General features: G+C 39.0%; 1 protein-coding gene across 2 annotated transcripts in view; it reads right to left on the bottom strand.

Moving 5' to 3' along the window:
- Positions 1-6,387: 6,387 nt before the first annotated feature.
- The window catches only part of tub (TUB bipartite transcription factor), a 44,818-nt gene continuing 36,175 nt past the window's right edge, over positions 6,388-15,030 (bottom strand). For both annotated transcript variants that reach the window (XM_029462249.1, XM_029462258.1), the window contains exons 4-12: positions 14,851-14,988; positions 13,068-13,220; positions 12,065-12,186; positions 11,006-11,197; positions 10,722-10,834; positions 8,489-8,603; positions 7,608-7,706; positions 7,337-7,508; positions 6,388-6,734 (exon numbers count right to left, since the gene is read on the bottom strand). In XM_029462249.1, coding sequence (XP_029318109.1) covers positions 6,601-6,734; positions 7,337-7,508; positions 7,608-7,706; positions 8,489-8,603; positions 10,722-10,834; positions 11,006-11,197; positions 12,065-12,186; positions 13,068-13,220; positions 14,851-14,988 — 1,238 coding nt within the window. In that variant the 3' untranslated portion in view covers positions 6,388-6,600. The remainder of the gene's footprint in view (positions 6,735-7,336; positions 7,509-7,607; positions 7,707-8,488; positions 8,604-10,721; positions 10,835-11,005; positions 11,198-12,064; positions 12,187-13,067; positions 13,221-14,850; positions 14,989-15,030) is intronic.

Below are 15,030 nucleotides of genomic sequence, written 5' to 3'. Positions count from 1 at the left end.
ACAGCCCTAGGGATCCTACTTATGTCATTTTAAATGTTCATAGACAATATGTTTATACATTTAACTTTTTCTTTACAAATAATTGTTCAGTGAAATAATAATTAAACCACAGCCTACAGTATGCAGCAGTACAAATTAACCCCACACTCCGCACTATATGTGTATGTGTCAAGTGTATGTATAAATTGACATATCATTTGCACATTTACATTGAAAAGCATCATATGTTAACACTGTTGTGTAAATCTTTTTAGAACATGATGATGAGCTTGTCAGGCTTCAGGAGAGACTTCTCCGAACAGAAATGATGATGGAGAGGATTGTCTCTGCAAAGAGTCGTAGTTCTGGGAGGTAAGAATTATTCTCCTCTTAACATCCTTCTTATCGCTGCCCATCGCACAGAAGAACCAAGAAAATCACTTATACTGGGATAAATCAGTTCAGACCGAGCATGGAAATGAAAGGGCTAAAAATTAAAGGGAAAATTATTCAAAGGTGAAAAGCCCACCGGCTTAACAGCCTTAACAGCCTCTGCTACTACTTTGTCTAAAGTCCATATGTCATATAATAGCATACAATGTTAAGAAATTGAATCAATGTATATGAAAAGATAAAAGTATATAGCTGCTAGTTTGTTGGAAAACACTCACTTGTCACTTTTAGGCATGATGATGCTAAATAATAGCAAGCAAATAAAAACAGATAAAACAATAATGCAGTTTATGTGATTTGTATTAGTCTTGCATTGCAGCAATTGAGTGTAATTGGAATGTAAATGCAAATGTAAAAAGAACATTTTAGTAAACCCGCATAGCTTGATGTACCAGCTTTGCCATCTTGCATGACTCTGCTTCCTTATCTGCGCTGCTCTCTAGTGGAAGAAGAAGGAAGAGTAAAAGTTCAACATCAAAGAAGGAGGAGAAATTACTCAAGCAACTTCGACAGATCACACAGCTGATACAAGAGGGCCGGATGGAGGCAGCCTCTCCAGAGATGGAGGCTGAGGAGGCCCACTACTGTGCAGACTGGGAAGGTACATGCCTGAATCTCTAAGCTCCTCACATCATTTTACCAACTCTACATTTGTTGCACTTATAGTAGTAATCATTTTTTATTACAAGAAGATGTTTTAGGCAATCAAAATATCATACTGTATATCAAACGATGCATGTTCTTCTGTACCAATGCAGGCTACCCAGATGAGAGCTACCCAGAGTATGATGAGCCCTATAAAAGACGTGGATTTGACATCTTTACACTGGAGGCTCCCTCCCACCAGCCCACCGCCGAGGCCCTAGCAGAGAGGATGGTGCAAGAGGAGGAAGAGATTATGGCGAGGAAACTATCCATAGTGAAAGAAGAGGATGAAGAGGCAGAGGAGGAGGAGGAGGACGATGAGGAGGAGGAGGAGGAGGAGGAAGATGAGGATAAAGAGGAAGAAGTGGAGGACATGGAGGAAGAGATAGAGGAAGAGATAGAGGAAGAGGAGGAAGAGGAGGAAGAGGATGAAGAGGCGGAGGAAGAGGAAGAGGAAGAGGAAGAAGAGAAAGCAGAGAAAATACAGTTGCTCAGTCTTCCTTCATGCCAGCCTGCTGCAGAAAGAAAGCAGGAGAGACTTGGTTTGGAGGTGAGCAAAGAGCTACAGTGTCTCAGTGGAGGGAAGAAGCAAATTAGCTTTAGTGACCACAAGGATGTGTTCCACTACCCTAAAGAGGATACCTATAAAGAGGAGGAGGAGGAGGAGGGGACAGAGGTGGAAGAAGAGGAGGAGGAGGAAGATGAGGATGAGGAGGAGGAGGCGGAGGAGGAGGAGGAGGAGGAGGAGGAAGCAGATGAAGATGATCCAGTGATGGAGGCAGAGAGCCTGGAGTTCAGCTGCGAGGGTCCCAACCCGGAGGAGGAAGCAGAGGAGTATAACGATGAGTTTCTGTCAATGTTAGCGCCTGTTGAGGGTGGCAGTCCTATCCATGCAGATATGCCTAAAGAAGTGGGGGTGAGTGGGCTGAGGATGAGAAACAGGAGGGAGACGTGAAGGACTTTTCCAATTACCTAAATTGAGTTTTTAAACATACAGTTAACTCAAAGTTCCTCAAATTGTACTTTTATTACTGATCCCCCATATGCATAACATATAGAACACAAGCTAAGTAGAGACATGCAGTGGCTGTTCTTTAAAGGCCCTGCACACCCATGGTCCACCCACACAGGTGTTTGCACTTAATTCCCTGATTAGACTCTTGTTAGTGTAAACAAAATGTGCTTGATTGACATCTCCCGCTCTCTTTAGTTGGACCTGATATCTTTCACTTCTTCATTCTTATTGGTTAATTCTTGGCAAAGACCAACTTCAATCAGTCCGGTTAATTCAAAACACCTGTGTGGGTGTGCAGAACCTTTAAAAAACTGAAGATTATAACAAAGTTAGTGACCGCTCATTTGCTTTTATTTTGAATCAAGGAAGGATTTACAGTTTCAAAATGCAGTAATGTCGTGGACCCACAGAATGTTTGCATTATCTATCATCACCTCAGATTACTGTTGCATGACACTATTGTTATTACTTTTAAATTAGAAAATGTGTCACATTTTTTATTATTATTATTTTTAACCTTTATTTAATCAGATAAAAAACAATTGAGATAAAGTCTCTTTTCCAATTGTGACCTGGCCAAGAAGGTAGCAAAGTTACACGTTGAGTACACGTTGATTTCATACATACAATAAGATCCAAAACAATACAGAAGAAACTAATGGCCATGCATCGACCAGGAACAGAGAATTAAAGCTTTGCTACACATTACATATGTGAAGTCGTTTATGAGTGCACAGTATCTGACACTGTCAAGCAATATCTGGCTCCACCTGGTGGTGTAATATGGTTCTACTCTTGGGGATGCTCCCTGTTTGCGGTAATGCGGCATAACAGCTTAGAATACCCAGCAACATGATAAATAACATCCAGGGAGCGTTGCAACTATCCCCCACTGCAACAATCATCGTAGAAATAAAAACCTTCCAGGGTGCACCAACAGAGGAGAAGCAAAGCAGTGGTGGATAATGCTTTTGTAAATTGGTAGCTGAAAAAAAAACTGTGTCAACATACAAAGTAAATGTGAGGATGATGATTTATAAATGAATAGATGGGCCGTGAGATAGAAATGGTGAGGTAAGACAGCTCTCAGTTGCCACAGCAGCACAACTTTGAATTTAAGTGTGCTGACAACATTAAATCATTAGCTGCTTGTCTTATTGCTGCCTCTCGTGATTGATGTGAATGAGGCTGTAGGGAAATCCATCCTTTGCACTTGATCCAACCGGGACAATAGACCTTTCTCACTGTGGACATTTTGACTTGTCATTCACAGCTGTAACTACGAACAATAACAATATTGGGCTGCAATCCATCAACATGTTCCAGTCCCACAGCCCTGGCATTGTGTGTGTTGTCTCACTTGCTGGAACACATAAACAGGCAAAGCCATAATTAATATTATAAGTTACACCTGTGCTACTTCTGGTATGACAAGTCAAAATGTCAGCTGTTACACTTTAATTATTATTTCTGAAATTTGTAAGGAACATTTTATTGCCATTCTAAAAGTATTGTTAAACCCTATTGTATTTATTACTTTTTAGTTTACATGATTAGGGTTACAGCTTTTACAAAATCCTTGACATCTACTTTATAGAGACATTTTTGACATCTTTTGTTTCTACATGAATGTGTGTAAAACACAATACAATGTTTAAGACTAGCACCTGTTTCTGGTTGGGACTCACAAGTAAAACATACCAAGTTGTTGATGATACATGATAGACATAAAGTTAATGATAAATGATATCCATTCAACTGAGTCTAATCTCTTATTCTTAGTCTCAGGGGAATATAGATATTGACGAGTGGATGTAACAGTAGGATCAAACAGTAACCGCCGTGGTCAGAGTTCTCTCTCTGATCATACAAAAATGCGAGACAGAAAAAAGGATCAGCCAGAGAGAAGAAAGAAAGGAAAAGACACAACAAATAATGCGAAATGCAGCTTTAACCATTCACTACAGGATTTAATATTTGTCTGTTTTCTCCCAGGTCAGCCATCTCTGTAGTGTCGGAAATGTTTTGTGTTGAAAGTTCAATACCAGGGCTCCCACCATTGTGCCCCTGAGCAAGGTACTTAACCCTGAGCTGCTCCAGGGAGACTGTCCCTGTACTTAGTTCACTGTAAGTCGCTCTGGATAAGAGCGTCTGCTAAATAACCTGTAATGTAAAAAAAAGAAAAAATGTAATGAGTGCTAGTGTAGTACTAGTATGGCTCTAAGCGTCTTTGAGTTTCTAGAAAAGCGCTATACAAATCTAATGTATTATTATTATTAGTATCCTGTTTGCACATCAAACTGCCACTTCTAATGTATTAGCTTGGTAGGCAAACCAGTATACTTCAAAGTATGTTAATAGTATAATAATAACCTTCTTTGTTCACATTGTTGTAAAAATACCAGACTCACACAATAAAGACAGCATTGCTTCTTAATTTCAAATAAAGTGTTTCGGTGTGTATTTTGTATTTTTCTGCTTCTTTCATGCATCATGTGCAGTGAGTGCAGTGAGTGCAGTGGGCTTAAATTCTCCCTTGTGCAAACAATCAACATGGTTTGACTAAGCTAATTGATATTTCTTGCCACTAGATTTCAGCATCACTGTGAAGATTAACTGGCTCAATTGGGAATCACAAGTGTAAAAGACGGCATGAAATACATAAACGTGTAATTTAAAAGAGTGAGTAACAAGCGCATATTTTTGACTCACTGAAGTTTTATTTTTTTCCATGATCAAAGGACTGTGTCTATACCACCACAGTAAATTGTACACCATTTACTGTACATTACAACGAGAGCACTAAAAACAGAAAGTGAAAGAACCTGTGGTTCCTGGACACATGTATGAAAAGCAGACTTTACAGCAAGAGTATCAACAATTTTAAAATAGAAATTTAAAATAGTTAGAACACAATTGAGTACAAGAATAGTACATTTGATAAAGATTTCCTCATAACCCACAGTAACAATAGCGGTATCAGAGATTGTTCTCTGCCTTCATTAAGCATTTTTTAATGGTCATAGAATACAAAATACTATCATATATTTGAGAAAGAATACTGCTCCATAAGGAGCAAGAGGAATAATATTTTGAGTAGAAATGTGAACAGCAATAAACCACGTGTTATAGAAACTTACTGTCAGTCAGATGAGGAATGTACCAAACTCCATCTTAGTGGAGCGTAAAATGAATCAAAGCTGTAAAGAGCAAGAGACGGAGCTGTGGCAGATTTACACTGTTAATTTGTGTTTGATTGCAATAAGTCAATCTGTTTTCAGAACATATGAGCACAAACATAAGCCTGAGTGCCTTGGATATTATATCTGCTGCCAGATTTACAGTACAATGTAAATAGTTATACGCCTCGTGAGTGAAATCTGTTCCAGGCCCTAAATATAATTTCAACAAATCTGGACAATCACTAAAATGTTATCCAATGATGTGCACTTTGGATTATTATCTTTTATTTTTGCAACTCCAGCTGTCTTATCAGTTTAAATGAACTCTGAAATTAGACAACTGAATTCCAAAGTAGCTACAGGGATTTATCTCCAATGCATGTGAGGACGGTAAGAAGAGCAAAGACCAATTCAAGCTCAGCTCATTGTATGGCCGAAGCGTAACACTGTGGAATTAGTCTTCAAAGGCACAATAAAGTATGTACAGCTATATTTGATCCACTACAGACTTCAAAGTAAAGTGCACCATCATCCTATACATTCACATACATGACACTGTGACACAATATTGTATATAGTACTCAGTACAGTATAACATGCCTTTGCCTCGTTCACTTCCAAGCCTCTAATTGTTTTGCGTGGAAATATTCCTTTCTTGTGATGCTCATTTCTGTGCTTTCAGCGTCATGGAGCCAATACTTGCAAATGATAACGGAAAACAAAAAAAAAAACATGTAATAAATACATAAATAACTAAATAAATATATTGTGACGTGCATGTTTTGTTTTTTTTCACTAACTACATAAGCAGTATTCATGCTTGAGGAAGAATGTGACATTTTTGTGTGGCAGATTACATAAAATCCAGTCAACTTTTAAAACGTACAGATGTGTAATTGTTAGTTATAATTTACAGGTAAAGAAATGTTACATTTCTCTAACTACTACATAAATGAACAGTGTTTGTTTTCATAGTGATATTACTGTATAAAATGACTATAGTTATCAAAACAAATGAATTGTATTTTGAAAGTGGATTACTCTTTGTGCTTGTTTTCTTCCACTGACCAATACCCCCCCTCCCTCCCTCCCTCCCTCCCTCCCACACACACACACACACACACATACACACACACACACACACACACACACACACACACACACACACACACGCACACAAAACTTGAGGCCCATAAAGCATTTTGGGATATGCAGGACTTCCAGGGTACTGGGTGATTTGGAGATCAAACCAGCCCCAGGGATACATTATCAGCCCTTGTTGAGAGGACAGATGGACCAGTTCTCCACTGAACTTCAGGCTGGGATCTATTCACAGGCTAATTTGCTGTCAAAGCTGGAGAGGGCAATGGCAAAGGCTTGCAGGGCACACATTGGGTAGTTATAGTCCATGGTGAAGATATCCTCTGCCACACGGCCAAACTGCATCACAATGTAGTCAGCTGCAGAGGAGAAGAACCAGGAAACACATTTTGGACGAGCTGATTCGAAACTATATTCTCCCCCCTCCTTTCATTTGTATTCTTGATTATGGAGATTCAAAGCATTCAATGTCAAATACAAAATAAGTTGTCTGTCTGTCTGTCTGTCTGTTCTCGAGAAGGCTGCAAGCAGTTATACCGGAGGCCACGCGATCTAATCTTATATGAATAAATACAAACACGAGTTCAGAATTTCAAAATAAAAGATTGCATCTGCTGCATTCTTCGCCTCCAACTATTTTTCTATCAGGACATTACCACTTACACTGTTTACTTCTCCATTACTTTCTCTCACTATCTACACTTATAGATATATATATATATATATATATATATATATATATATATATATATATATATATATATATATATATATATATTGATATAGAAAGGAAAAGGAAACAAAAAGGAGTTTTTCTTTATAGAGGGAGTACTGTTACTAAAACCTACAGTACAATGGGCTGGATCTTTTGTACAACACAACATGACTATAGCTCGGCAAATGTACGGTGTTAATTGTATTATATATTACACCTCTAACAGTTTAGAGGTTTGGAACTCACGGTCATTGTCGTGAATGATTTGGAAATTTTTGACAGAGGCCTGAGTGACTCTGCCGTGGAAGTTGAGCACATAGGATTGTGTGTCATCGTTCCACACAGGTGTCTTGTTGTGAAGTTCAATCACGCTCTCTGTGTTCTTGTTCTGCCACCTGGCCAGCAGTGACTCGTGGTCCTGCAGTAACGAATAAAAGTCAGATCACATATATAAGTATTAGAAGAGGTTGACTTGGTCGGCTCAGATGTGGCTATTAAGAAATTAGGTGAGACATACATTTCGCGGGCGAATAGAGACTCTCTCGTGGTCCATGTTCATTCCAGGAATGATGACACTCATTTTGCGAGGTCCTTTGAATCCTAAAACATTGGTTTCCTAAATTGAAACAAAATAAATTGTGAACAGGTTTACCCAACACAATGCTTTAATAACATATGGCAGTATATTATTATTTTAAATATATAATAATACAAATAATTCATATTAAACTGCATTAAATTAAACAACAAAACATGTTTTGTCACAGCAAGAGACACATTTACATTTACCAATCTGTAGAATTACAATCTCTACAACAAGAAAAACATTTGATGTAAATAATGTATGTTCTTTGTTGAACTGATAGCCACATCATAATTAAGCAAATCCTATGTTATTGTGGATTATTTATCGTTATCTCTGTCTGCCAAGAAGGTTAAGGTCATTGTCCTTTATAAATATTCAATTGGATTTATACATGCATGGATGATAACTTGATTTCAACCTGATAATGGCAATGCCCCGACTCCTCATGCTGTTGAATGAATGTTTTTATCTGATTATCTGAGTTAGAGTCTAAATGAAACTGCATTTTAAAGGCCACCAGACACATTAACATGGATGTAGTATTGGCAGAGCAAATAACATTACACATACAGTAAGTCTTCTGTTGGTTCGATTAGACGTCTGATATTATATATTTATATTTATATATATATTTGAAAGAAACACATTACTTCAAACCACTTCAAACTTTAATTATTAAGTATCGTATCTTTGAATATATAATCACATTTATGTCTTTTTGTGTCTTATTGTTAAGTCATTGCTCAACATTTGTCTTCAAAGATATAAAACTAAGTACAGCTTGAGGCTGAGGAGCATTTTGACTAACTCACATAGCAAATGGCTGCTAACTCTTGACGCAGGTTGCTAGCTTCAAGGCTGGTGGTGCTCTTCATGGGGTTCAGGCCGCTGTCGTATACAGTGAACTTAGTTCCCATGAGGTTAGACCTGCAAAGAAAACACAACAGACTGAAGAGGTCTGTAGATGTAGCTGAACATCTTGCCAGCTAACTTATTAACGGATACGATTGAGGTAACTGCCAAACCTTTCCTTTTAGTGCCAATGTATAATGTATAAAAGGACAGTGGCTAGTGCTTTGCCTTTAAGCGACTTCCTACCCTAGATGAAGCTCAAAACAACTTGTTCATGACCATTTAGAAACAGAAAGCGTAACTATGTTGCAAAATAGCTTTTAAAAGAAATGTACTTCTAATCCTGTAACCTTATATCCTTGATTTAAAGGGACAGTGCGTAGGATTTAACGGCATCTAGCGTCTAATTATCCCTCGCTCACCCCTCCCTTTATAAGACTGCAGTAACGAGCCGCTGAGTGCAAAACCGTGGTAACGCCGTGGTATCTTTCAGGGCCGTTGCTTCCCTCAGAGACCATCCTTACCATAACACCACTTTAGGAGCAACGAAATCCAGACGACGGCTGGCGTTACTGCAGTTTCACAAGTATGTTGGAGAACTACAGTGGCCTTAAGGTAACGTAGAAATGCGAAAGGTCCAATCTAGAGCAAGAGTCTGGTTTTCCGTTCTGAGTTACTGTAGAAACATGGCGGTGCAAAATGGTGGACTATGTTGAAGAAGACCTGCTCCCTATGTACATATGAAGGGCTCATTCTTGGGTAATGAAAACATTGATTATACACTAATGAAAATATATAAATGAATATTATATTCCATTGAATCTAATACATCTCCATGTTCGTGTGCCTTGTAGTTGAGTAGTAAAGGGTAGTAGGAGTATGGGTTCGCAATGATTTTTTGTCAAAGCCACAGCTTCAAACAGCTGACTGTATACCTCTAAGGCCAGCCACCTTGAAGACTCTTGAGAAGCATTAGATGAAAGGTCACTGTTCATTTAAATTTAAATCGCCATCATTCAAACGGGATTGTGATTGCAAAGGTTTGAGTAGTGCATCGACCAACGGTCCGGCTCGCTCTGAAGATTAAAGACTGCACAGAGCCATATTTGATTAAACTCTCCAGGAGTTTCCATGGAGCCACTAACACAGCCTTGAGACTGTCTCCACAGATTATATCTATAGCCACTTCCTGACTATTACTGTGGCTTTAAAGAATTTACAGCTAATGCACATTTATGAGGAGGGCATAAGAAAATAAGTCTCTTTTTTGAATGAGTGGTGAATTACAGAATTAATACAACAATATAACACATAATGTTTATCGTAATTATACATTTTCATTAGTGAGGCTAAAACAGTGCAGAACGATAATGTGAATAATCATATAAAGCGAGGTGCTGTTCAAGTTACTACTTGTTTATTACAAGTACAACACTTTTAATAATTTATCAGTTAGATGATTTGTTCATGAGTCCTTCCTTAGTATCTACACCAGTGGTTCCCAAATGGTGTCCCACGGCACTTAACTGTACACAAGGTTATGAATGATTTTTTATTTACTTCAGTGTTTCCCCTAGGTTTACTGCTCTGCGAAAAAAGAAAAAACGTCTTGAATTACAGGGGGTGGCCCAGCGCAGGGAAACACTGTACTTTATCAATACTTTGTCCTACACACTTATTTCACAATATAGAAACAATAGGTCTTATATGCTTTGGCCTAAATATAAATAAAACAATCATTAAAAGAAATCTGTCAAAGTGAACCCGTTTTATCCATTTGCGCATGGTGGGAAATATTAGAGTGTGACACATCAAAGGCTCTGCTAGTGTGAAGGAGAATAGCTTCTTACAAGGACTAGGCTAAATAAATGTTCACAGAGTGATAACAGTAATACTATGTGTTATAGAAGGTATTTTGCCCAGATATGAACACAGGTGTGCCTTGAGATTTTGGCTTGCCTTGGCCACAGAAAGTTTGGGAACCCCTGACCTACACTATGCACAGTTGTGTGAACCTTACTGTAAAATGTTACTCGTACAGGTTTTTCAAAGGGCTCATAAGAATTTATAAAAGAAGCATTAGGGATAGACTGCACATGTATTTCAATTATTTACATTCCAGTTAGATTAAATATACATTTAATATTAATAAAATGTGTATAAACCCTAAATGCAAGGCCTACACGGACGTACCTCAGTTTACCAATGAAGCTCTCTCCACCTCGAGACAGATCAGTGGGATCGATGGAGATGAGGTAATTTGATGTTTTACTCTTTTTCCTCTTCCTGCCAGCTAACAGAAACACCTGTGAGAAGCCAGAAGACAAATGAGTAAATCAACTTATTTGGACACACACAGCTTGAAACTACAAAACAATCTCTTTTGAATATACTATTATTGATTCACAATGTTTAACACTCCATAGCATTGTTGTTTGCAGTAACAATGTTTTCACTGCCCGACCCGGCTTTCTCACCTTCTTGCCGTCCTCTCTCTCCAGGTGAAGGTAGTAGGTGGGATACATGCCTCTGTCCATGCCTTTCTTGTCTCTGGTGATTCTGCACTTTACTCGAATCCCCTGGGGTGCAGGTCGCAGAGAAAACTCTTCAAGGTCGTCTACGTCGATGGCAGGTTCATTGACTGGTGGAGTGGGTGCTGAGGCCACCTCCTGTAGGGGAAATCAACACCTCTCGTGAGAAACTGGCAAGTAATGCATTAGAGTTGCCTTTCTTTAGAACAGAGTAACAAGTCTGAAGATCAAATCATCCACTGGGACAGAGAATGAGCACACTGTATCTAAAATAAGGACCTGGTGTAGAGATGGGAGATTGAGTTGACTGAAGGGAAAGATTAGAGTGGAATGAGGAGCAAAGAGGAAAGATGGTTATCATGAACACAATGCCAGCTGGAGTTTCATTCTGAACAAAGGGTAGAGGCTGCAAAGAGGCTTTGTTTTGCTTTTTAAAAGAGGGTACATGGTTATCTGACCTGAGTCATCCATTATCACACCTGAAACGGAGAAAAACTGAACCGACATTTTTTTTATATCTTTCACAGTAGGCAAAGCAGATCCATGTGTTCAGAAGTATTATTTAAATAATAGTTTACGACACACACTATCGTCCAAACAAAAACACATAACAGGTTTTCCCTTTCAAACTGATGAGGGCATAAAGAGGAAGCTGTATGAGATCCTTGTTCCACCACCTGCATACAGTATCATCCGCACTGTAACACACACAGCAAAATTACTTTGTGGCGCATAAATAAATGACAGGCCAGAAATAGCTAAAGCCCCAAATAATTCCAATATTGTTTGTAGAAGAAAAAGAAAAGCCAAAGGGCAACGTCACTTTATTTGTTTCACATTAAGCCAAACTGGTCTATAACTGTACTTTCAGCCATGACACTTAAATTAAAGTTTGAAATGGAGTCCAGCTGAGTGACAAAGTTGAATCTACATGTTTTCCAAGCATGTCCTTCACAAGACACATCATGCAGAGAGCACACGTGTGTGCGGTGAACTTCATTTTACCTTGCATGACTTCTTGCTCGTGGCAGAGCCTGGTCTCGTGTTGCTGTTGAGTTGTGAGGAACTGGAGCTAATTTCATCTTCATCATCCTCTTCTTCATCAAAATTCATACTGCTAGATATTCCTTCACAGACAAACGAAAATACAAAAAGAAAGGAAGGAAGAAAGAGGTGTCACTGATTTTTAAATGCAGTTAATTGGTAACATGAAATGCTGCAATGGTTGCAACAGGAACACATTCCCACTTCATCTCAGTGTTATCTCAGGACTGTTTATTATCTCTTGTTGTCATATGGCCAGCATCTGACCTTTCCATGCATATTAATATCATGGCAAATTTAGGTGATAAAATATAAAATATGTGTAAGTAGTTTAGTGAAATAATAAAGTTGGCTCGCATACAAAATACAGCGGTTAAACAAACACTTAATAATGGCGGCTTTCCAGTCAGTGATCCAGTCATGCAGGAGGTATAATGTGATGTATTATGCCCAACAATACTGTGACTGAAATGTCAAGCTGGTCCACTTGAGGCTGCATTTTAACCTCTTTGAAAACGTAGAATCTCAGTATCTAGATTTGGAAAACAAAACAAATTGTAGCTGTGTCTGAAATCACTCTTTATGTCTGCCATTGTGTTGTGTCCAATAGTGTAGAGTACATAATATGCACTATATAGTGTCCTCAAAAAATGTCCACGATAGAATGACCGACATAGCACGTTGTTATGTTACACAACACTGTTTTTACAGTAACTCTCATATTTCTCCAAGAAACAAAAATATAATCTGCATCATAATTTATGTCTTTCACACACTGGGTCTTAAAATGGCATTTCTATTTGCAGTTGCAAGTTTTAACATGATTCAGTGTGTTTCACCCTCCCATCAAAACACCTCAGCAGTGCAGCAGGATGCCGTGGGTGTAAATGTGGGTGTAAGTGTGAACTCTTGTTTGTGATGTTGCAGATGCAGAGACAGAACCTTTGTTGAACACTGACGGTACCTTTCTTGAGCATGGTGACGCGCAGATCCTGTTTACTCTGCGACTGAGTGCAGCTCATGACGGGCTCGACCTCGCCCTCCTCTGCGCTGGGGTGTCCCACCGTCAGGATCTGGATCTGAGCATCATCCTGCTGGGAAGCCAGGCCATCGATCGCTGCCGAGCCACAACCCCACAAGAGCAATCTTCATCAGAATACAACTGCACCGCTGCTCAATCATCGTTATCTCATGGTAACATACAGTAAATGACTTAAATAAAGTAAAACAAAAAGGCAGTTAGTCGTCAAAACTTGCCTGAGTTAATGTGATAACATTTCCACATTTCCACATTTCTTTGCTTTGGCGAATACGCAGGCGTTCTGCTCTGTTCGTATGTTTAAGGTAATTGTTTCAGAAACCGTCTTTACAATTAAATTAGCTTCTAACGTGTAAGAGAGAACATTATGTCCTTGCTGCTGCAGGCATTCCAGCTCAATTCACTACAGTTTCAAGACAACGCACTCCTCTCCTCATCCTTTTGTTCTCCTTATACAGTAGAAGTGCAAAATAACATAATAAAGATGAGAAAGATGAGAAAATAACCTGTAACGTGTAAAATGAAGATTCTACATTGTATTAAATGGAGTGTTCAGGATTTTTGTGGAAATGTGTGTGCATGTAGGAGACAAATCTGTATTTGTTTTGTCAATTTAGTTTATTTTATTCATCCCAATTAATAGTGTTGAACCCCTCATGTTGGATAGTAGATAATTAGATCATTCAAATGTAGATATTTTATTCTATACATGGATCAGCTTGAATGAGTAAATTAAACAACCTATACTCATCTATTCTGTAGCATTGATGCAGCTCATTGCACCGCAGCTTGGTAAAATATCTCTCCTGAAACTGTGTGCTCGTGCTTGAGAGAGTGAGACAGAGAAGGAGTGAGACAGGTCCATTAGCGGTGAGTTTGGCGCTACTGGCCTGATTAATCTTTAACTCCTGTGGGATCTTATTAACTTTTTTTCTGGAACACAGTCATTCTAAAGAACAGCATCTATTGTATTGCGCTAGATCAGATGACAAACATCTGTAATGTTAGAAATGTGTGATGATGCTGTTGTAAACCTCACGTTGTTGACTGATGTACGAGTTACTTATTGTTCTGTAAGTGAGTCTTCAAATTGTATGGAAAATAGATGAGATACTGTGAATGTTGAGAAGCACAGGAGCAAAGCGGAAGAATCAAAGCCATGTATATTTAGCTGGAATACACCATTTCAAGGCAAATGTATGTCTCCACTTTGTCGTGTCAGCAGCCTGACGGCACTCAGACTGTCGTACATCATCACACACAGTTGAGTTGACAAGCATGGCACCATCGCGGTGGCTAAGAGGGCAGCTTCACCGGCTGGGTGTGTTGCCAGATGTGGCTTGAAAAATCAGCAGGGGAACCATTATGGGAGGATTGCAAAAAGGGCTTGAATAGATCGTTGCAAATGCTGGATTAAAAGGATTTTGACTCGTCTCTTTCTTACTGTGGACTGCCTCTTTAATGCAAAATCTACTTTTTTTAACATGAATACGTAAAGAACAATATGCTTGAAAACATTATCTTAATTTTGCCTGCAATACATAAAAAAAATGCTGTTGGTGTGTTTATACTATTAAATATCTCCAGTCTATTTTGTCTTATCTTACTTGCAGAGTGCCTGTCCATTCACCTCATTTCTACTATTCTTCACTCTGTCTAAATGCCCTTAATAGACTGGCAGGTACAGTAGGCAGGCTGGCAGGCTGACCTTTGTGTTTGCCCTTCCTCTCCTTCTTGTCGCTGCTCGTCTGCGGTGTGGAGCTGGCCGATGCTTTGCCCTTTTTGGCTGACCGAGGCGGCTGTGTGTCCGCGATCACCTTCACCTCCTCCTGGTCAGCTTTTTGCACTAAACACAGGGAGGGAGATGACCAGCAGCAGATGCAGGGTT

This window comes from Cottoperca gobio, chromosome 3 (assembly GCF_900634415.1).
Source record: "Cottoperca gobio chromosome 3, fCotGob3.1, whole genome shotgun sequence".
In the NCBI taxonomy this organism is placed as follows: Eukaryota; Metazoa; Chordata; class Actinopteri; order Perciformes; family Bovichtidae; genus Cottoperca; species Cottoperca gobio.
Note: the sequence above shows the minus strand (reverse complement) of the source record. Positions and strands in the feature narration are given on the sequence as shown.